A 21,767-nucleotide genomic window follows, 5' to 3' on the forward strand; every position below is an offset into this window, starting at 1 on the left:
CTCCACTATCTATTTTGGAGATCTAATGGCCGAAATTTGTGGCTAATCAAGTATTTTTAATTAAATAAATAAATGAAAAAGGGCGTTTAGGGTAAGTGAAAAATCTTTCATCGGTATTTTCTATAGATTACAGAATTCTTTTTTCTCTTTCATCGTTCTCCTCTCTCCGCAATTAAATCATTCTCGAAAATTCTTTTGTTAACAAATCTTGCCATCGTCCGAATCGCAAGATTGGAGAGCATTATCGCAAGATTGGTTATGAAGTAGCGATTTTCAGTCGATTCTCAACGTTGCACCAGTTAATTCTGTCCATTATTGCAACAAGGTGGGTTTTTGAAATTTCGATTCAGGGTATTTAAAACATCTAAGCTTCGATTTTGGTCATTTAGGAGACCACATAGTCTTTGATTCACTGTTTCTAGCTTCGATTGAGTTCGTTGATGCAATAATGCACAAATCTTTATGTCAATTTTTCAGCAAAATAAGAAAATTGTAATCAATTGAACTAGGGTTCTGTCAAATATTGAAGTTTTTTAGTCTATTTGGTATATGTTCAAATTTTGCGCTTGAAACCATTATGATTTTTTAGATGGTACTAGAAATTGACGATTTTGTGTTTAGTTTGTTGTCGATTCCGTCCATTATTGATGGCTTGGTTGATTATTTAGTTATTTCTTGGTTTTTGGTCAATTTGGATTAAGATTTGTAATCTGAAGCGATTTTTTCATTAGAATTGATGCATTAATTATGCTAATATGTGCATTATGATTGGTTTACTGTCTAGAGTAACACCAATATTAATTTCATATTAGGCATGATTAGGTTGATATTATGCATTACACATTACACATTACTGCATTATTGGTATGATTTATTGCATTATATAATGAGAGGGATACATGACTGACTCTATGTTACATTATTGGTTTGATTTATTGCATTATATTAACATCGTTTGTGCATCATTTGTTCTGTACATTTTATGGATTGGTATGCATAACTGTTTGTTGATGTAGTGGATGTTATATAATGTCGTCCATTATTTGATGGAATGTAAACATTACTGTATGAAGTTTTATGCATTATGTTGTTAGTGACCTTTAGTTCCTGCATTACACAATACACTACTGATACATCTCTGTTTCCTATTCTGGACAACATCTAAGCAGCGTCGGCTTGATTTTGACAAAGCGGTTGACGATGTTATTCCAAGCAAGTGAAGTTTGCAAGGACTCCGCTCACCTGCGCACATAATACCAGAGGGTCTGTCAAACCAGACATATGCGACCAGGTTTTGGAGAGAGAGGCCGAAGAATTTACAGTTTCTAATGATGTTGTTCGTGTGTATAATGTAAAACTTTCATTTGTGTAATGTAGATAACACGTTCTGATTTGGCATGGATCAGTGAATAATGCAAAGATTGAAGAGAAAAATGTTGAAAGGAAATTGAATTCATTCCCTTTGGAATTAGCAATCCATGAGGCTAGGTTGTACTACTCACTCACAAATAGAACCATCACAAAGGGCAAAGAGTTTGAATCATTCCCCTTGGATTTAGCAACCCATAGGGCTAGGTTATAGCACCACCACATGAATTAAATTTTATTTTTTAAAACTACTCATAAAATCACAACAAAAACGTCTCATAAACATATACATTACAAGACACAAATCGTCCATTACTGAGTAAATAAAATCCATTACACTGAAATATTTTTACATTTTATACATTACACATAAGAACATTGCATTATTACACTGTTAATGTACATTATTATTCATGAAGATGTACATTATTGTACGCAATGACTTATGTTGTTGTAGATTATATTTTTGGGTTAGTTCATCATTAATAAGCACATCTTGTCCATTATTCGATTAATACATCCATTATTAGTCTGTTAATGGTCATTACTAGTAACGAAGTTGTACATTACAGTTCATTATTAGAAACATTTTATACATTACTCATAATAACATTGACATTACTTGGTTCTTTACATCCATTATATGTGTTGTGTTTACGACATCAGACACTAGTACCAAAATATGCTTTTGTTAGCAAGATGTTCTGCATACTCTGTATGGTTCAAAACAGACCAAGCAACAAGTAGTCTTTTTTTTCCTACCAAAATGATCTATCCAAAAAAACATGGTGTTAAAAGTAATATAAACATCGTTTCCAATTATTGTCCATACGATCAATCCAACCCATAATCATCGACCCACTTCTCGAAGTTGAGCTTTGGCGGCCGCTCTCTCCAAAACCTGGTGGCATGAGTTTGGTTGATGCCACCTCCGGAGTTATGTGGATAAGTAAACAGAGTCTTTGCAAACTTTATTCGGAACATTTCCAAGCTCTTTGTCCTCTTGGCGCTGAGGCCGCACTCCTAATCTTTCTCACTCTCCCCGAAGTAAGTCTCCCAACCTTGGCTGCTTCGCTGCTGTCCAAAAATCAGTAATGTATCGCTTTAATATTTTATAATGCATACTACTGGTTGTATAATGTACAAATGGAAACAGCTAATGCACCAAGGAATATTACATTCTCTCAACTATTGACCTTTTATAAAACCGAATTATTTAAATTAAAAAAATATATATAATGTACACCACTTCATACAATAATATACTCAATGCAGCAAATAATGCACAAACGCGTACGATATTCACTCAATTACATTCATATTAAGAACCCAACTGATGTTAACTTCAAAAAACAACATAATCTACACAACACCCTACAATAATGCATACTACTTGTTGTATAATGTACAAATGGAAACGGATAATGCACCAAAAAATATTACATTCTCCCAAACATAATGTACACCACTTCTTACATTAATGTACTAAATGCAGCATATAATGCACAAAAAAGCAAATAACAAGAGATTGCTCACCTGCAGTGGTGGGTTGGCTTTTGTAAGGTCGGCCTCTCTTCGTCATGATAGATCTGTGAGACAAACCACAAATGAAAACCGCTACATTATAAATTCAGTACTATACAGAACCCTAGCAAAAATGCTACTGGTTTTGAAAAATCGATACCAAATGTAAATCAGTCGAAACTTCAATAACTAAAATCGACCAATACAACAACCTAAAGCCACAATGAACTGAAAGGGGCGAATAATGAAGATAAACCTACAACAAATGAACAAGCTTTCCTGATTTAACTATCAAATCGTCCAAATGTTTGCCAAAAAAGTGTCCGTCTTTAGTAGAAAACCCCGAACCGTCGACTATAGGTAATTTTTATGGCTAAAATTAAATCGGGAACTGCTCTATTACCAAAAATCGGAAATTTGGAACCCTACCTTGTTGTCGATTGTAAATCTTCCACCGATTGAAACGTTGGTGCATCGACCGTAGGGCGTGATTCCGACACAAACCGTCGCTTAGAGAGGAATCTCCACGATTTTGCAGCGGCTAGGTTTTCAAATGGGAGAGAAAGGGTTTCAATCGTGGGTTGAGGGATGAGAGAGGTTTTGTGTGAGAGAGAGAGTGATTGGATGGAATGTGAATCAGTAGCAATGAATAGCCCCCTGAATTCTCACGCCTGCCGTATGAAACGTGTGGAATCCTCTGCTTGTTTACCATTGTACCCTTATAATGCACAAAATTGAACTAATAATGCAACACGGGATCATATATATCCTCTTAATCTAGTCCGTCCATTCCATCAATCTAATGGATGTAATTAAGAAGGAAATAGTATCTAAAGGGGTAAAAGGATATATAGGGTTTTCATCTACCAAAAGAAGTCCCTAAGTATAGAAATACAGACTATATATGGACCGTCAGCTTTGGAGATTAATGGCCATGATCTGGAATGACTCCTCGCTTTTGTTGGGTCATAATAAGACGGATTTGTGTCATGTGAGGGGTAAGTTAGGAATCAAAAAAATTAAAAACCGTCATTCCTTTTTTTGAGTGCGGATTAATTGGGAGTCATTACTCCACACTCTCTTTTCAACGAAAACTCCTCTACTTTCCCTCAGATCTTCTTCTTCTTCCACAAAATCAAGAAAAACCCTACCTCCACACAAATCGTCTACTCCACAAAACCCTCATCCTAATTTATGATTCTGAAATCGACGAGGTGGGTGAACCAAAAGCCTACCTCAACAATGGTCGAGACTCGAGCTTCTGGATCGGCGAGACATGACGGAAAAGGTTAGTAAGATTTCATACAACGATTGACTTAAAATTGACAAAATCTGGCAAAATTTTCACTTCAATTGGTTGGATTTCACTTCAATCTAGTAGTTTTTAATTGTGTTTTTTTTTTCATAATCAAAAGGGCGTTCTTCCAAAAAATCCTCAACTGAAGTGAGGCCTGGTATTGATGACACAAAACAAGGTTACAGTTATATTTTTTTTAACCTTATGTACCTATGCTTTTGAAGAACTCATTAATGGTATGTGATATGATGGAGTTACACCAATTATATGGTGACTTGCTATGAGAAAAACACCAAATTTTTATGCTTGGTTTGTGTTAATGTTATTCACTAATTTGTTGATATTTCAGATACAACACCACATAACAAAATCAGTCCAGAAGGGGAAAAAGGAAAGGAACGGCTGAAGATGAGAAAAACTTCCATTACAATGACCTTGGAATGCTTTCCTCTTGTTTCTTGTAGACGATAGCCCATGTGATGAGCATTACTCGATACATTGGGTCATAGTAAATGATATTTGTGTCATAGCATTGTTAGGTTAATTTGTGTCATAATATACCCACATTCGAGGTATGACATAAACTACTGAGTTCCAGAATGTCTCATACAATTTGATCGAAATGTTTGTATCAAACAAATTGGATATTAGTACGACCGAATATTGGGTCATAATATATGAATATTTGGGTCATAGCATCGTATAGTTAATTTGTGTCATAATAAACCACTAGAAATGGAGGGATCAACAAAGTGTGCAGCAATTGAAGCTACTAATGTCAGGAGCAAGTATACAGCAGAAAATGTGAAATGTAGTAATCAGAAGTGAAATGTTTTGGAATTACTTTACATATTATTATGTAGATACTATTATGATGTACTTTGATGTTCAGTAAGTAAATGACTCATTCAAGGTATTGCCATGCTATAAATTAATTTTGATGGCCACTTTGTGATTTTAGGGAAAGTGGAAAAGGCGTTGTCGGGATAGGGGTCTAGCATCAGACGTTGCAGATATTCATGGCCGGTTACATTGGTTATTTTATTCACCAATTGAAATGAGGGACTTTAGAATTTTCCACTCATCACCTTGCTTTTGTAGTTTAGATATGTCATTGGATTTTATGTTTGACATCTTATTATATGTTATTTAAGAAAACATGGTTTGATACCTCAGTAAATCTTCGTTGCATCTTGATATTGTGAGTTTGCTTTAGTTATTAATGTGACAAACTATTTGTATCAATAAGGGTCATTGTTATATGAAAATGTCTGGGGCTTGAAAAACTGAAATACAAGGCATTCTTTTATAGATTATAGAGCATAATAATGGCATATTCATGTCGTACCATCTATCACAACATAACAACGTCAAAAAAGAGTCATCATAGAACATAAAAAAGGTATATACGAGTCATAAAATATGCTATCACAGCATAATAATAGTATCGTCAGATCATATTTTACATATCAAAATATGCTACAATGTGACATAGCAAAACTTAATCTTATTGCAGAAATACAGAACCACACCCAGATGTCATTTTTAGACAATATGGAGGTCGTTCTTATTCGGTTTTAGGTAATGATCGTAAGCATGACCTAAAATGATCTAAAAATGACATTCGTATTTTGCAAATCCGGATTTTGTAATATGACCTAAAACAAACTAAAAATGACCTAAAACAAACTAACAATGTCTTATTTTATACTATGACTTAAAACAAACTAAAAATGACCTAAAACAAACTAACCATTATCAATATAGTGATGAAGGAGAAGAAATCAAATGACAATCTGGTACAGAATATATAAACGATTAATTCATATTGAGGATGAAATAAAAACTTGTAGACGTTGTAGAAATAACCGTATGATGATGAAAAAATCGCAAAGTGAAGTCTGGGTTAGAATTAACGGTGATTTAAAGATGACGATGATAAAATTGACTAATTTATTCGATAAAATTGATTCTGGTGAAGAAAGTGAATCATGGTTAATAATTTTTCACGAAGATATGGAGTGAGAGAAAGAAATCTTTATTGAAATAAGAATATTGCATGATTGTAGGGATTACCATAACAAGAGGAATATTGATGTACCAAAATTAGCCTTCATCGTTTATTTAAAATTTATAATGAAAGAGAAATCAAATTAAAATAGCCATCAGATCTAATCTTAAGATGAAAAAGCCGTCTAATCCTAAGGTTAAAAGTTGGTCTGTATTTCTTTATTTAAGCTCATTCTTGTTTTGATTAAAATCATATATATATATATATATATATATATATATATATATATAGAGAGAGAGAGAGAGAGAGAGAGAGAGTTGTGATCAATGTCGAACCAATTTTAAAGACCGAACTAGAGACCAAATCTAGGCCATTAGATCTAGTTTTTTTGATGAGATTTGCTGCTGCGAAAATTTTTTCTGCTTCATTACTAGCCCATTTTACTTCATTGTATAGGTTTATTACTTCATTTTGTACCTAATACCTTGAAACTACAACATGTTTTTACTTGCTTCCAGTAGGTTTTGAAATGATTCAACATATGTTTCATTCATATTCATTGACGTGGGTTTTTGCTTGATTAACATTTAAAAATGCAATTTATTCAAGTGAGTTTATTATTTCATTCAGGAACGTTATTACTTCATTGGATAACATTTTTACTTCATTCCAGTAGGACTTCAAATGCTTCTACACATACTTCATTCCAATAATTTATTACATTATTCCATGTGTTTATTAAACCAATATTAGCGTCATGGCGGTGGTGATAGATATTGTAGAGAGAAAGAACGGCACACAACGGCGAAACCACATTTACGTACTGGAATGAAGTAAAAACCTACTGGAATGAAGTAAAAACCTACTAGAATGAAGTAAAAACCTACTAGAATGAAGTAATATATTCTGGAACGAAGTTAAATCTTCGTAACATGTTAGTATGACTTATTTACCTTCGGATGAATTAAAATAGGCTCGTGATGAAGGCGAAAATAATTTATAAATTTCTGTATCTTATCCATAAAAAACTAGATCTAAAAGCCCTAATTTAGTAGGGTTCGGTGGTTCGGTCTTTAAGAGTGGATTTGTGGATAATAGGACTCTCTCTCTATATATATAGGGGTCGGTAAACGGTTTTCGGTTAATCGGTTAACCGAGAACCGAACTGAAACCGGTCAACCGACATTTACAGTTATCGGTTCAGTTCCGGTTTTAAGTTTTGCTTAAAGTCGGTTATCGGTTATAACCAGTAACCGAATTAAATTCAATTTTAATTTCAATTATATGTTTATTTAATACTAGAACAAATTATAATTTACTTCAAACTTTGTCACCATGGAAGAAATTGTAATTTATATCTAGATTTTGTCTAAATCAATGTAAAAAAAAGTTCATTTTAATTTGTGTCACTATCAATTAGAGTATTATACTTATAAATTTAAATCTCAAAGTCAATAAAGATCTTGAGAATTACTATTTTAATTTTAAATATAGAATAACCCTTCACTTATTATTGGAAACAAGTTTTTAAAGTATAGATCATGTAAAGTTCAAGTCTTTTAAAGTGCCTAAATAATTTATATATTACTTTTAAATAGGAGTATAATAATAATAATAATAATAATAATAATAATAATAATAATAATAATAATAATAATAATAATAATAATAATAATAATAATAATAATAATAATAATAATAATAACAACAACAACAACAATAACAATAATAATAATAATAATAAAAGTAGATGAAAAATTAAAAGTCAAAATCATAAATAATTTTAAATTCAATTATATTTTTAATTAATAATAACAGAAATTGTAATTTACTTTTAAACTTTGTCACAATAGAAGAATCTGTAATTTACTTCCAAATTTTGTCAAAGTCTCATATTGCATATTTGGAATGTCAAAAAATCTATTTTAATTTGTTACCTATTAGTTATTTATACTTATAAAGTTATAATATATCAAATTCAATAAAGTTTCTAAATATATTTTTAAAAATATGATCTCTCAAAGTTAACAAGTGCTACTATTTTAAAAATAAGATAATCTTTCACCTATTATTAGAGAAAAGTTTTCAAATTTTAGATCATTTAAAGTTTAAGTCTATTAAAGAGCCTAAAAAATATATCATATATGTATTGCTTGTAAATAAGAGTATAATAATAATAATAATAATAATAATAATAATAATAATAATAATAATAATAATAATAATAATAATAATAATAATAATAATAATAATAATAATAATAATCTGTAATTTACTTCTAAATTTTATCAAAGTCTCATATTGCAAATTTGCAATGTCAAAAAAGTCTATTTTAATTTGTCTACTATCAGTTTTTTATAAACTATACATATAAGGTTATAATATATCAAATAAATAAAGTTTCTTAATAATAAGATTTCTTAAAGTTAACAAGTGCTTAAGCAATACTACTATTTTAAGAATAAAATAACCTTTCACTTATTATTAGAGAAAAGTTTTCAAATTTTAGATCATTTAAAGTTTAAGTCTATTAAAGAGCCTAAAAAATATATCATATATGTATTGCTTGTAAATAGGAGTATAATAATAATGATAATAATAATAATAATAATAATAATAATAATAATAATAATAATAATAATAATAATAATAATAATAATAATAATAATAATAATAATAATAATAATAATAATAATAAGAACCTGTAATTTACTTCTAAATTTTGTCAAAGTCTCATATTGCAAATTTGCAATGTCAAAAAAGTCTATTTTAATTTGTGCACTATCAGTTATTTATAAACTATACTTATAAAGTTATAATATATCAAATTCAATAAAGTTTCTAAATATATTTTAAAAAATAAGATTTCTTAAAGTTAACAACCTTAATCATGCAAAATAAACATTTGAATAAGTTAAATTAATTCGGTTAGTTCGGTTATAACCGATAACCAACCAATTCTAACCGAGTCGGTTCTAACCGGCTCATTGTTGAAAATCTTTCAAGTTTGTCGGTGTGTAGTTTTGAGTTTTGTTTCGTTATATTCCGCGTTTTGATTAATTTATCAAGTAGAGTGTTGTCTAATCATAGGATATACTATTAATTATACTAATTTCAACGACAATTATAATAAAGTAATTGAACATAATTATTTTTGAATAGTCATCTACAGGGCTTAGGTTAATTTCATATCAATCCTATCACATTACCGGTTGATTTGAAAATTTTCAAACAATAAAATTTTACTAGGAGTACCTTTTAACTTCATCAAATTAAGCTATTCGGATTATTTCAGAGTGAATTAACATCACTAGGCGTGGTATATGGAATGATACATTGTACGATAAGCGTAATGACAGTATACATCTGATACGACACTATAAACAATTTAATATGATAATATTGTATGACTGGTGTAAATAATACTCCCTCCGTCCCCCATTAGGAGTCATGGTTAGACCGAGCACGGGTTTTAAGAAATATAAAGAAAAGTTGGTTGAAAAATTAGTGGAATGTGGGACCCACTTTTTTATATTGGTTTTATAATAAAATGTAAGTGGAGTGAGTTAGTGGAATGTGGGACCTACTACCATTTATGGTTAAAAAGAAGTGTGACTCTTAATTGGGGACGGACCGAAATGGAAAAAAGTGACTCCTAATTGGGGACGGAGGGAGTAATACGTTTTGGTGCGTTAAGAAATACTCCCTTCTGTCCCATTAGAAATGCAACGTTTTGTTTTTTGGATTGTCCCACTAAAAATGAAATGTTTCCTAAAATGGAAATATCACTCTCTCTACTTTTTCCTCTCTCTTACTTTACTCTATATTCATTAACTCGCAAAACAACACTTGCATAAAGTCTTGTGCCGGAAACCAAATGTTTCATATTTATTGGGACGGAAAGACTGGTTTCGTACAATAATATGGATACTCCAAGCTTAAACCCAAATCCAAGTCCAAGCCCACAAGTCCAAAGGATTTGGATACAAATCCACCGTGACACATAATTTAAATTACTTTGATTTGGAGTAGTACTAAGAGCATCCACAGTGGGGGAGCCGCGGCTCTCGGCCCGGGCTTGGGCAGCCCGCGGCCCCCAACTACTGAGGCGAGGGCTGGACGCGGCTCGGGGGGGTGGACGAGCGATGGCCGAGCGCTCGGCCAGGCCGAGGCTCTTGGGCAGGCGGCTCGGCCCGCCACTGCAGGGGCCGAGAGCCGCGGCCCTGCCCACCAATTTTCAATTTTTTTTTTTTTTTTTTTAAATTCGAAAATTATATTTATAAATACTATATTCATTCCAATTTTTTTTATCTTCCTCCATTCTAAAACCCTAAAAATTCCTACCATTTTCAAAGTACAAAATGCAAGGTGGATATGATTCTCCCGGCTATGGAGAATCGGGATTTGCCGCATTTTCGTCTTCCCAACCGTGGAGATCGAGTCCGACCCCCCCTCCAACGAACCTGTGGAGTCCACCGCCGCCGCCGTGGCATCAGACACCCCAACTCCGGGGTCAGTCCTCCTCTCAGCCGCAGAGGAACGTGGGTCGTCCCCAATCGGGGTTCGGCGACTACCGGCCCAATATGGACGCGATAAACAACCCTTCTCAGCAATTCCAATCCTCCCAATTCCAATACACCCAATCCCCTCTATCTGAATCTGATAGATTCACGTGGGAACAGTTGATGGGAACACCACCAGATACTCCGGTGTCCGGTACTCAAGGCGGTCGCGGGCGGAGTCAAGGCGTTGGGGGGCGAAACGGCGACGGAGGTGGGCGATCCGGCGGAAATGGTGGGGGGCGTGGCGGCGGCGGTGGTCGAACCGCCGGCCGCCGTGGAGAGCAGGGCGGTGGCGGCCGAAGTGGTCGGCGAGGCGGCGGACGCGGCGGCGGTGACGGTGGCGGCGGCGGCGATGGCGGTGGCGGCGACGGTGATGGCGGCGGCGGTGGTGGTGGAAACCGGCGGTCGACCTACTATAGCAATGCAGAATCCATTGCTGTAGCCAGAGCCTGGTATGCGGTCACGACCGATTCTATAGTCGGTACCGATCAGACCGACGTTTGCTTTTGGAATCGTGTTCTCGAAGTGTACAACGAATTCAAACCAGATGGGAGCGTCGAGCGTACGGCTAGCCAGGTCCGGAAGAAGTTCGGGCGGATTACTAAAGCGTTGAAGAGGTTCAGTGGCATATACGAGACCCAACTCCGCCTTGCTGAGAGCGGCCGCACCGAAGCCGACGTACGAGCGTTGTCGTATCAGTTGTTCAATACTGAATCGTGGCCCAAGTTTACATACTGGGACGAATACCTCGTGCTGCGTGACTGCCCGAAATTCAGGGTCCTCATCGACAAAGATCCTGTTCCTGGGCCAAAGCGGACTAGACTGGGCGTCGCCGGCAACTACAGCAGTAGTAGTGACTCACGCGCCTTCGACCTGAACGATGATGCTTCGGAGGAGGAGCCCCCCTCCAGACTCTCTCGGCGCTCACGTCCACAGGGCCAGCGTGCCGCAATCCGAGCATCTAGAACCGGCTCTCAGTTCTCCGCTGCGACCTCTACAGCGATGCCCGCAACACCGCAGGCGGCTTTGGCTCATACCCTAGAGGTGCAGATGATGAAGCAACTTCAGGATAATTTGGCCTTGTACGAGAAGTCAACTGATCCGGTGACCAAAAGGTTCTACTACGACCTCATTATTCGACTGAGGTCGAAGTTGGGATGGTCAGAAGGGTCGCAGTCGGGCGGTGCCAGCGGCAGTGGGGTCGGTGCAAGTGGCAGTGGCGGCGATGGAGGCGGTGGAGGCGGTGCCGATGATGTGATGGATGACGATGACGACACCGAGTAGTCGGACGGTGTGCGTCATTTTTATTTTTTGTATTTAAAACATTGTCGTTGTATAATTTTACCCTATCTATAATACTACGACAATCTGGTTTCAAATGTTTTTTAATTATGCATTTTTTACTTATTATATGAATATAATTTTTATTCTAGCAATATTAAAATATACCAAAAATTTATAAAAACAATTTTAATTGTTGAAATAGAAAAAAAAATGGTGGCCCGGAGGGCCACCATTGTGGTGGCCAAGTTTTGAGGGCAAGGGCCAAGTTTGTTGGGCATGCCCAAGAAATGGTGGCTTGGGCATGCCCAAGAGGGCCACCATTGTGGATACCCTAATATATGAATAAAAAAGAAAGAGTTTTTAATTAAAGAGATTCATATTTTTTAGCACAGAATAAATCAACGGCCGAGATGCTCCTAATGCTATAATATTAGTATTTTATTCTATTGGGAGAGGTGGAGTAGGAGTGGAGGAAAATGTGGAGATCCTCTGTGAGTTCGCGCTTCTTCAACTTCGCGCTCGGGAACCAGTCACTCTCTCACTAAAGCAGTTTCATCTCTCTAAATCCCCCTCCGCCGTTGTCGGAAATACTCACCGTCTGCAATTCTCCCCTAGAAAAGCCCTAATTCTTGCTCCGAACTAAACCCCCAAACTTTCCAATTCTAGGGCTTCCATTTCACCGGATTTTTCAACGATGTCGTGTATGACAGTGACCAGAAAAATAATCCAGATAGAGCTTCGGAACTTCAAATCGTATCAAGGCCCCCATACCATAGGTCCGTTCAAAAACTTCACGGCTATAATCGGGCCTCATATCGACGGGAAGTCGGATCTCATGGAAGCCATAGGCTTCGTCCTGGGAGTCCGGGACGAGCAGCTCCGTGGTGCTCAGCAGGAGGAGCGTGAGGCGTTCGTCATGCTCGTTTACCAGGATAACGAAGGGTTGGAGGTCAAGTTAACTTCGTTAATCAACCCTGATGGTAGTAGAACGTACAAGTTTGATGGCGTTGTGATGAACTTGGACGAGTACAAAGCGAAGTTGAAAAATATTGATATCCTTGTTGATGCTAGGAATTTCCTTTTTCAGGTGATCAAACGGTTTAAGTTTACAACTGCTGTTCAGTTGCAGAGTTGATTAGCGTGAGCAACAATTCTGGAGATAGGAACTTAGGAATGCTTAGTATTACTATAGGGACAGAAAAGGCTTGAAGAAACAAGTTGGAGTGAATTGCTAAGTAATGAGTTGGAGTATGAAGAGAGTTCTTATCTAGGGACGGTGCAAGTTTTAAGATGATTGTGCCACTTTAAGCGTTTGTTATACAAACTTTAGAAATTTATTATTGAAAAACGATGAACACAGTTCCCGTTCTTGTTCAAATCCTCAAACCACTTTTCTTCACCCATGCCTTCTTGTAAATTGAATATGCATGCATGACTATGTTATGATCTGTTTTTTTAAAAGAGCCGTTTACTTTATTATTTGTTATGTTCTTCTATAATATTGTCAAATGTTTTTATGACGCAGGGTGAACTGGAGTGTATTGGTTCAAAAACCCCTAAGGAGCTAACAGCCTTAATAGAACAAATATCTGGCTCTGATGAATGCAAGAGAGAGTATGAAGAACTAAAAAAGCAAAAGTTTGAAGCTGATGACAAGGCTAAACTTGCTCATCAGAATAAGGAATCCATTTCACTCCGGAAAAAGCAGATGGAGATGCATCTCATGTCTAATCTGGTTCATATTTAGCATTTTTTATTTTGTATTTTTACTGATTATCTCATAATTCATAATATATGATATAATTATGATTAAATGTATTTTCAAGCCATATCATGATCTATGCAATGGTGAAGCTTGAAATATATAATTAACTATTGATATAACTTTCATTATAACTTTGTTGACTATGTAATGCAATCAGTGATTGGAATTGTATATTTTTTTGTAGCGTTTTCAATTCTTAGCAATTACTCATCCCTTTTTATATTATTTATTAATAGAATAAATCCTTTATGTTTGTTTTTTTTTTCCCTTCCAAAACCTGTCGCGTTGTGCCAATGCTCCAGTGTCAAAGTGTGTCCGGCAGAGGTACTGTATGGATTAACGCTTGATGTTGTTTGAGTATCCACTTCTTTCTTCATTATGGCTCTGATGTCTTTGACTTCAATAGTGGCTTATCTAGAAACTGAAACTTTTCTACAAATGCTCAAGAGTTAGATTTGAACATAGGAACCTTTTTTGTTGTTTCTTGATTCCTTTTGTTTGCTCTAACTAAATCCTTACCAAAAGTGTGTCCGGCAGAGGTACTGTATGGATTAACGCTTGATGTTGTTTGAGTATCCACTTCTTTCTTCATTATGGCTCTGATGTCTTTGACTTCAATAGTGGCTTATCTAGAAACTGAAACTTTTCTACAAATGCTCAAGAGTTAGATTTGAACATAGGAACCTTTTTTGTTGTTTCTTGATTCCTTTTGTTTGCTCTTACTAAATCCTTACCAAAAGTTTGCTGATAACTACATCTTTGTTTTCTAGTTGACAGTGATTTAAAAGAATTTTCTATTAATAAACAAAGATCAATTTCCTTTATATTCTTCTCTTTGTTAACTTCAAATATATTCTCTTTGTTGCAGATACTTTGTTTGGTTTATGTAACTGATCGAGGTCTATATCAACATATGACATTTATCTTTTTTTGATGCTGCAGGCAAATGAGCTTGATAAGTTATTGAAGGAGACAAAGCTTATGAACTCAGATATAGAATTGACTCAAGAGGAACTGAATAAGGTGATACAAAAGCGTGAAAGTAATTCGCTGGAGGCTACGAATCTTGAAAGAGAATTTAGGAATTTGACAAAGGAACTTGAAGATTTGCGTGAGATTAGCCAGGGTGGTGGAGGTTTTGTGCCAAATGAAAAGGATGCGGAGAAATTTTCCCAGCTGTGAGTTTATGTACCTCTGTTTTCTCCAACTTTTGATGAAGTATCTCTCTGTTTAACCCATGGTTCATCAAAGCAAGAACAAGTGTTTATCCTGTAATTCTTTTGCAGCAAAAACGAGGTCAATGCGAAACTTGCTGAGTTCAAAAGAATCAAAATGATTTTAGACGAGCAACAAGATGTTTATGTGGAATTAGAAAAGAACTTGGAAGAGGATGCTCACCAATTTGAATATCATAAAGAGGGTCAGTGAAAATTCAACTCTGAACACTGCTTGTTCTGTTCTGTATCTGTTGGTTCAATTGCTGTAGTGCTAAAAGCTATCCTTTTTTAGTGCTTACGAAGTACATAGAAAAACTGAGGTCTAAATTGGATGAGCTTGAGCCAACAAGAGAGAGGCAGCAACAGGAATCTGGACCATCAGGCAAGATAAAAGGCCTTGAAAAAGGGATACAGCAGACAGAAAATGGGGAGGTTTATCCAATTTTGTACTCTTTTCTTTCCTTCATACATATATTTTTCAATTCACAAAGCATTTCTTCTTTTAAAGTACGAACAGTCTTTAGTACATTGGTTTTTCACATTGTTTTGTCTGACAGTCTTTATAAAAATTTCCTATTTAAGTAAATTAATTTGAACAACTTAAAAGAATGTTTACTACTCCCTATCACAGTTTAGTCCACACACATTTAGTGATCCCTTCTTGAACTTGAAATTTGATGTTAGAACTTAGAACCAGTTTTTTGGTACCAACCTGACCATCTATTTTCAACTTGAAACTGTAAAATTGGTCTACATAGTCATACATCAGATATCAGGTTAAGCACTTATATCCAGAATCCAAGATAAAATCATAAAACTGTAAAGATGGGAAGCCGTTAAAACTGGAAACTCTGGCTGGCTCTGGTCTTTGTTTTTGTAGAAAACAGTTAGAGCTTGAAGTTCAACTAGATGCTTAATCTCTATCGAAATTCTTTCTAATTTGATAATGGAGATATATATGGTAAGAAGTTCTTTTATATGGAGAATTTCTTCTATTAATCTGCACGTGTAGTAAAATAGTATGCATAGTTAGTCATTCTAAACAGAGTGAGCATTGATTTACATGGCATAATGTGACATCTAATCATGTTCCATGTGATTGGCATATGATACTATTACTTAGAAGACAATCTTCTGCAGAAAGGTATCGATAAAAATCTGGACGAACAGAAGATGGAAAATCGCACAAGAATTGTAACTGAGATGGAGTCCTCTAATAGAAATTGCACAGAGGTTCTTAGTATATACTCCTGGTCATGAAGCTCTACAATCTTCTGTACATGTGTATATAAAATGATGAAATTCAATTTTCTGATTTAAATTCTGCAGTTGGAAAGCTATATTACCCAGAACGTACCAGATATCCAAGTGCTGGAGAAAAGCATCAGTGATAGTGTTCAATATATCTACAAAAAATTCTGTAAGGATGTTGGTCAGGACATGAGCGAATATGACAAAAGGCATAAAAATGCTTCAGATAAATTTGCAACGCTTGGTGAGGAATTTCGGGAAAAATGCAATCAGTATGTATCAATTTCATGCTGTTCCATTTTTTTGCTTTTGATGATGTTTTATTTACAGATGACTTTACTTCTGAAAGTTTGTTGCATCCTTAACTGCAGCGTGTCATAAACATTGATCTACCTACTCTTTATTTTCCTTCTTGAAAGTTTCTTGCACCCATATGTATGTATGTTCTAAACTTTCATTTTCCTCTCCCTCCTGGCACACTCTTCCCCCATGTGTGTTATAATAAAAAAGCTTATCATACGTGGAGCATGATCATCTGGTGCTTTTATTCAGGATAAATGAAAGATTGTAGATTGGCTTAGGAATATGTGAGAGAAAAAAGATGCCTGTGGCACCACTAATCTGTTCAAACCAGTGTTTTCTTAAACAGGTTTTACTAAGATATATTGATGCAAATATTCCATATTTATGCCCCAAAAGTTGCATCACATGGCATCGCATGCATGGGGTGTTCTCTAAGATTCTGTAGCATGGTGCAATCTTATAACATTGTAATCTATTGTTATTTCCTCTCCATGTGGCTAGATTGTTGGAGTTTGTTTCGCATATAACCAAACTGGAAAAAACGACTGCTCACTCAGAAGCTAAGATGGGAGATTTGGTGGAAAACCAGAAGTTAGTGGAAATAGTGAGAGAGAAGAAAAATCTTGACAGCGAAGTTTTAAATGAACAAGAACCAGGTAGCTTAAGATTTTTGTTCTTATCACGGCATGAATCTCATTATTATATGTACTTACCGTTTTGCTTAACTGTGTCGATTGAAGAAAATTGTACACTGGATGATTATAAGATTGTCTCAAAGGAAGAAGAAGCTGCATTACAAGAGTGGGAGGAAGCCAACAATGAGCAGCATAACGCAACTGTTAATTACAACGAAATTAAGCTAAAGAGGTACTGCAATTTCTGCAAGATATAGCATGTACTATAACCTTTTGGCCTACATCTTTTTATCGAATCAGATACTGGCTACTGATCTTATTTGTTTCTATTAATTGGTGAGGAAAGTTCTTTACTTATATCCTTCTTTTCTAGTATGAAGCAATCTTCAATTCATTTATGAAGTGGCTATCCTCCCTACATTGAGCTCAATTTGGATTTACTTTTAGACACAGTACCATTTACTCCAAATAGAACCATTTCTGATTTATACTTTATTAGTAAAATTCCAAGGTGATAAGGTTATGGTTCTACCTTTTAGCTCATAATTTATTTGTAGAAAGTATGCCAACACGTGCTTTTCTTGATCATGCCTTCTGCCCAACTTGCCTCCGTATATGTACATGTGTGCAATTATCTGCCTTTAACCGGTAGTCTTTCTCTAAATAATCAAAGATAATGAAGAACTACGTTTTGCTTGTTATAGTGGTTGTTTTACATGTAGTTGGTCGTAGTCCTCAGCTCTAGATTTTGCTTTATCTCCATATTATTTAAATCCTAGTCTACTGATGCTCTATCATGAGTATCATCAGCATTCTCTTGATTGTGCTCCATCTATATTGTTAATTGTTATCTACCTAGTTTCTCAAGTCATGACCACTGATTTTCAAGTTGAATCCAGGAATAAAATCTTCATGGATGCTTTTAATCACATCTCAGATAACATTGACAAGATATATAATGAACTCACAAAGAGCAACATCCATGGGGTGGGTGGAACAACGTATATGAACTTGGAGAATCCTGATGAGCCATACCTAGGTGGCATAAACTACATTGCTATGTCACAAACATTGGAAAATCTATCTGGTGATGAGAAGACAGTTGCGGCACTTGCTTTGCTCTTTTCCATCCACAGGTATTAAAAAATGAAAGCAAAAAAAATCTGCATTTAGAGACCTTTTAGGTGTGTCAAATGAAATTTACTGCAGGCGTGCTGTTGATTTTTGTCTTATCTTCTTTCTGTGGATGCTTCTTGCACTTCAAAGAATATTCCTATTTAGCTATGCACTTCAAACCTTGGATGTAACTTTCTGTTCCATCTTAATATCTCTTCTAATTTCTTTGGAATTCTCAACCTGCTGTATCTGTAAACTTAATGTGCATAAATTATTATGCTCTTCAATTTCTTTATGTGTTGATATGATGGTTGACATGACATTCTATATAAACTATTCTTTGCTCATCACCTTTGGTTTGTTTTATTACTTTTACTATGATCAGTGGTACAGATAGTCCTATTTATTCAACAATGTTGTTGCTCAATGGAGTTGCTGTATACAGATTATTCCACAATAAGGAATTTCCTGACTAATCATATCCTGGGATTTGCAGTTTCAAACCTTCACCGTTTTTCATATTGGACGAAGTGGATGCTGCATTAGGCACTTTGAATGTTGCAACAGTTGCTGACTTTATTCGAGCAAAATCTTGTGGAGTAAGATCAGACACAGACAGTGTTCTTGACGGAGCATCTAGTTTCCAGAGCATCGTGATCTCTGCCAAGGATAAGTTTTATAGAAAAGCTGATGCCTTGGTTGGTGTATATCATAATTCTGAGCGAGGGTAAGAAATTTATCATTGCTTGCATTCTTGAGCTACTGCTTCCCCTACCTGATATGCAGATTCTGAACTTTATGCTTATTTTCCAGCAGCTCACAAACCTTGACATTCGATTTAACTAAATACCATGAATCTTGAGAGGAATTCGACACTGCTGTGGCCTGCAGCTCTTTATCAAGTCCACACGATGTTGAAGATGTATGTAATAGACAATGTACATGATCAGGATGATCAGGATGCTCGTAGACTCGTAGTTGTTAAATGGTATGTACTGCCAAATCACTTGTTTTTTTTGAGGCGCAGAATATTCAAATGTCACAACAATTAACATTAGCAACTTGATAACAAAATCAAGAGTAAAGTCAAAACTGGTCTTGAATATATGCTCATTTTATGATTTTGGTCTTATATTGTCTTTTGAGTTTTTGCATCATGAATATTTCAACTCGGATCACAATCGGTCTTAAACTAACTGTTTCGTCTATATTTAATGGTCAACGGTATTAAACTCGATTGAAACCAAATTAAATTGTTAAATATGATTCTTTATTATTTTGAAATTGAAATACTAGTATATTCTAAATTATTTTCTAAATATATGAAATGAATATAAGATTAGGGTTCCATCCCTTATTAGCTTGTGATCCAGAGATTGTAGTCGGTGACGTTGCAGTTGGATCACTAATTGAATGGCGCCGACGTTGACCGTTAAATATAGACGAAACAGATAGTGTAGGACCGATTGTTATCCGAGTTGAAATGTTCAGGATGACCAATTTTAGCCATTACTCTAAAATCAATGTGTCTAACATAGTAAAATAAGCTTTGTAGCCAAATACACTAATCGAGGTGTCTAACATTCCTTTACAAATAATAAAACTTATACTCCATCCGTCTTGTCTCAAATAAGGAGCTTCTTTTTGGGCATGAGATTTTGGGAAGTGTTGATTATTGGTTAGAGTGAACTACATAAATGTACTTGATCTTTCACTTTCGCAAATAAATGGTATCTGATCTTTATTTTATATCGTTTTTGATATCATGTGACAAAAATAACTTTGGGTACCAAACATGTGATTTTTTGCTTGTGGAGGTTATTTTTGGAAATTTCAATTAAATAGTACTCTCTCCATCCCATAATTGATGTCACACTTTCACAAAAGATGTCACATTTCCTTTTTTTTGGAAAAAATTCTCTTTCACATTAATATAAATATATTATTTTCTCGAGTAAAGGTCAAAACTGGTCCTGAACGTATGTCCATTTTATGATTTTAGTCCTACACTTTATCTTTTGAATTTTTTGGTCCTGTACATTTCAAATCGGATCACAATTGGTCCTCAGTTAACAATTCCGTTAATATTTAACGGTCAGCGATTTTAATTACAATTTTGACCAATTTAAGCAATTTTTAATTATTTAATAATCAAAACCAAAACCTCCGTCTTCTTCTTGCAAATCTCCAATAAACCCATCTTTCCTTTTCCCACAATAAGCTCGAGATTCCCCAAACAAATCCTCCAACAACCCGCTTCTACTCCTCTCCGCTGCCTCAAACTCCTCCGCCGCGTCACTCGACGACGACGCCGGAGTAAATTGGGGCAGATGAATTATCTCTCAAACAATCAGCTTTGCGGGTCGATACCGTTTTCCCTATCGAATTTCTCATCCCTCCAAATCCTATTGCTCGGCGGCAACAACTTCTCTGGGAGAATGTCTACATCTCAACTACCTGGACTTGAGCAAGAACAAACTCGCCGGCCCAATCCCGCCGGAGATATCCAACATCCGAATCCTCAACTACCTAAATGTATCACGGAACCATCTGACAGAAGGCATACCCTTATCCATCGGCTCCATGAAGAGCCTCACCACCGCCGACTTCTCCTTCAACGACTTCTCGGGCAGGCTGCCGGAGACAGGGTAGTTCTCGGTGTTCGACGCCACCTTCTGTTCGGGCAACCCCAAGCTTTGTAGCTCAACAGTGAACAACCCCTGCAATGTCACTGGTGGCGCCGCTGTGAAATCGCACAACGCGTTCAAGCTGGTGTTTGCTGTGGGGCTATTGGTGTGCTCGTTGGTGTTCGCGACGGCGGCCATCGCCAAGGCCAGGTCATTCAAGCGGGGCAGCGGGTACGGATTCATGGAAGACGACGGCGCAGCATTAAGAAGAAGGTTTTGGTTTTGGGTTAATTATTTTATTCAGAATAAATAAATATAAATAGGGATTAAAAAGTTATAATTAAGAGTTTAATTTGGCCAAAAATGAGATTAAACATGTTGACCATTAAATATGAACGGCATTGTTAACGGAGGACCAATTGTGATCCGATTTGAAATGTACAGGACCAAAAAATTCAAAAGATAAAGTGTAGGCCCAAAATCATAAAATGGACATATGTTCAGGACCAGTTTTGACCTTTACTCTTATTTTCTCTCTCCATCTAACATATAAAACAATATCTCCTAAAATCTCATGTCATTCTTCAACTATGCCCATCTTCTATGTGACGGAGTTAGTACCAAATACTCCCTCCGTCCATGATTAAAAGTCTCATTTCTAAATGGCACGGGTTTTAAGAAATGTTAAGAATAGTGAGTGGAAGAAAGCTAGTGGAATAGGGGTCCCACTTGTATATATCTATACTATCTAAAAGGGACAGTTTATTAAAATTACTTTTGTACCCTTTTAGGCTGGAAAACTGACTG

General features: G+C 35.7%; 1 protein-coding gene and 1 long non-coding RNA gene across 4 annotated transcripts; one reads left to right on the plus strand and one right to left on the minus strand.

The window, feature by feature from the left end:
- Positions 1–2,098: 2,098 nt before the first annotated feature.
- LOC125208507 (uncharacterized) lies at positions 2,099–3,528 on the minus strand. Its single transcript, XR_016132415.1, has 3 exons — positions 3,322–3,528; positions 2,905–2,957; positions 2,099–2,445 (listed from the first exon to the last, which is right to left on the minus strand). It is a non-coding gene; the product is annotated as an uncharacterized LOC125208507 (long non-coding RNA).
- Positions 3,529–12,489: 8,961 nt separating this feature from the next.
- On the plus strand, positions 12,490–19,463 carry LOC125205742 (structural maintenance of chromosomes protein 1-like). Of its 3 annotated transcripts, none has more exons than XM_048104832.2 (12): positions 12,490–13,133; positions 13,572–13,781; positions 14,754–14,989; positions 15,098–15,231; positions 15,321–15,460; positions 16,169–16,261; positions 16,358–16,551; positions 17,084–17,238; positions 17,323–17,449; positions 18,117–18,353; positions 18,830–19,060; positions 19,147–19,463. In XM_048104832.2, exons 1-12 carry the CDS (start codon positions 12,741–12,743, stop codon positions 19,193–19,195), a joined length of 2,199 nt encoding a protein of 732 aa, XP_047960789.1. In that variant the 5' UTR covers positions 12,490–12,740; the 3' UTR covers positions 19,196–19,463. The 3 variants fall into 3 exon arrangements, with proteins under 3 accessions (XP_047960789.1, XP_047960790.1, XP_047960791.1); XM_048104833.2 differs by having other exon boundaries at positions 19,150–19,463; XM_048104834.2 differs by lacking the exons at positions 12,490–13,133; positions 13,572–13,781 and adding an exon at positions 13,816–14,135.
- The last annotated feature ends 2,304 nt before the right edge of the window (positions 19,464–21,767 follow it).

Source organism: Salvia hispanica, chromosome 6 (assembly GCF_029641045.1).
Source record: "Salvia hispanica isolate PSC_SH4W2 chromosome 6, Shi_PSC_v1, whole genome shotgun sequence".
In the NCBI taxonomy this organism is placed as follows: domain Eukaryota; kingdom Viridiplantae; phylum Streptophyta; class Magnoliopsida; order Lamiales; family Lamiaceae; genus Salvia; species Salvia hispanica.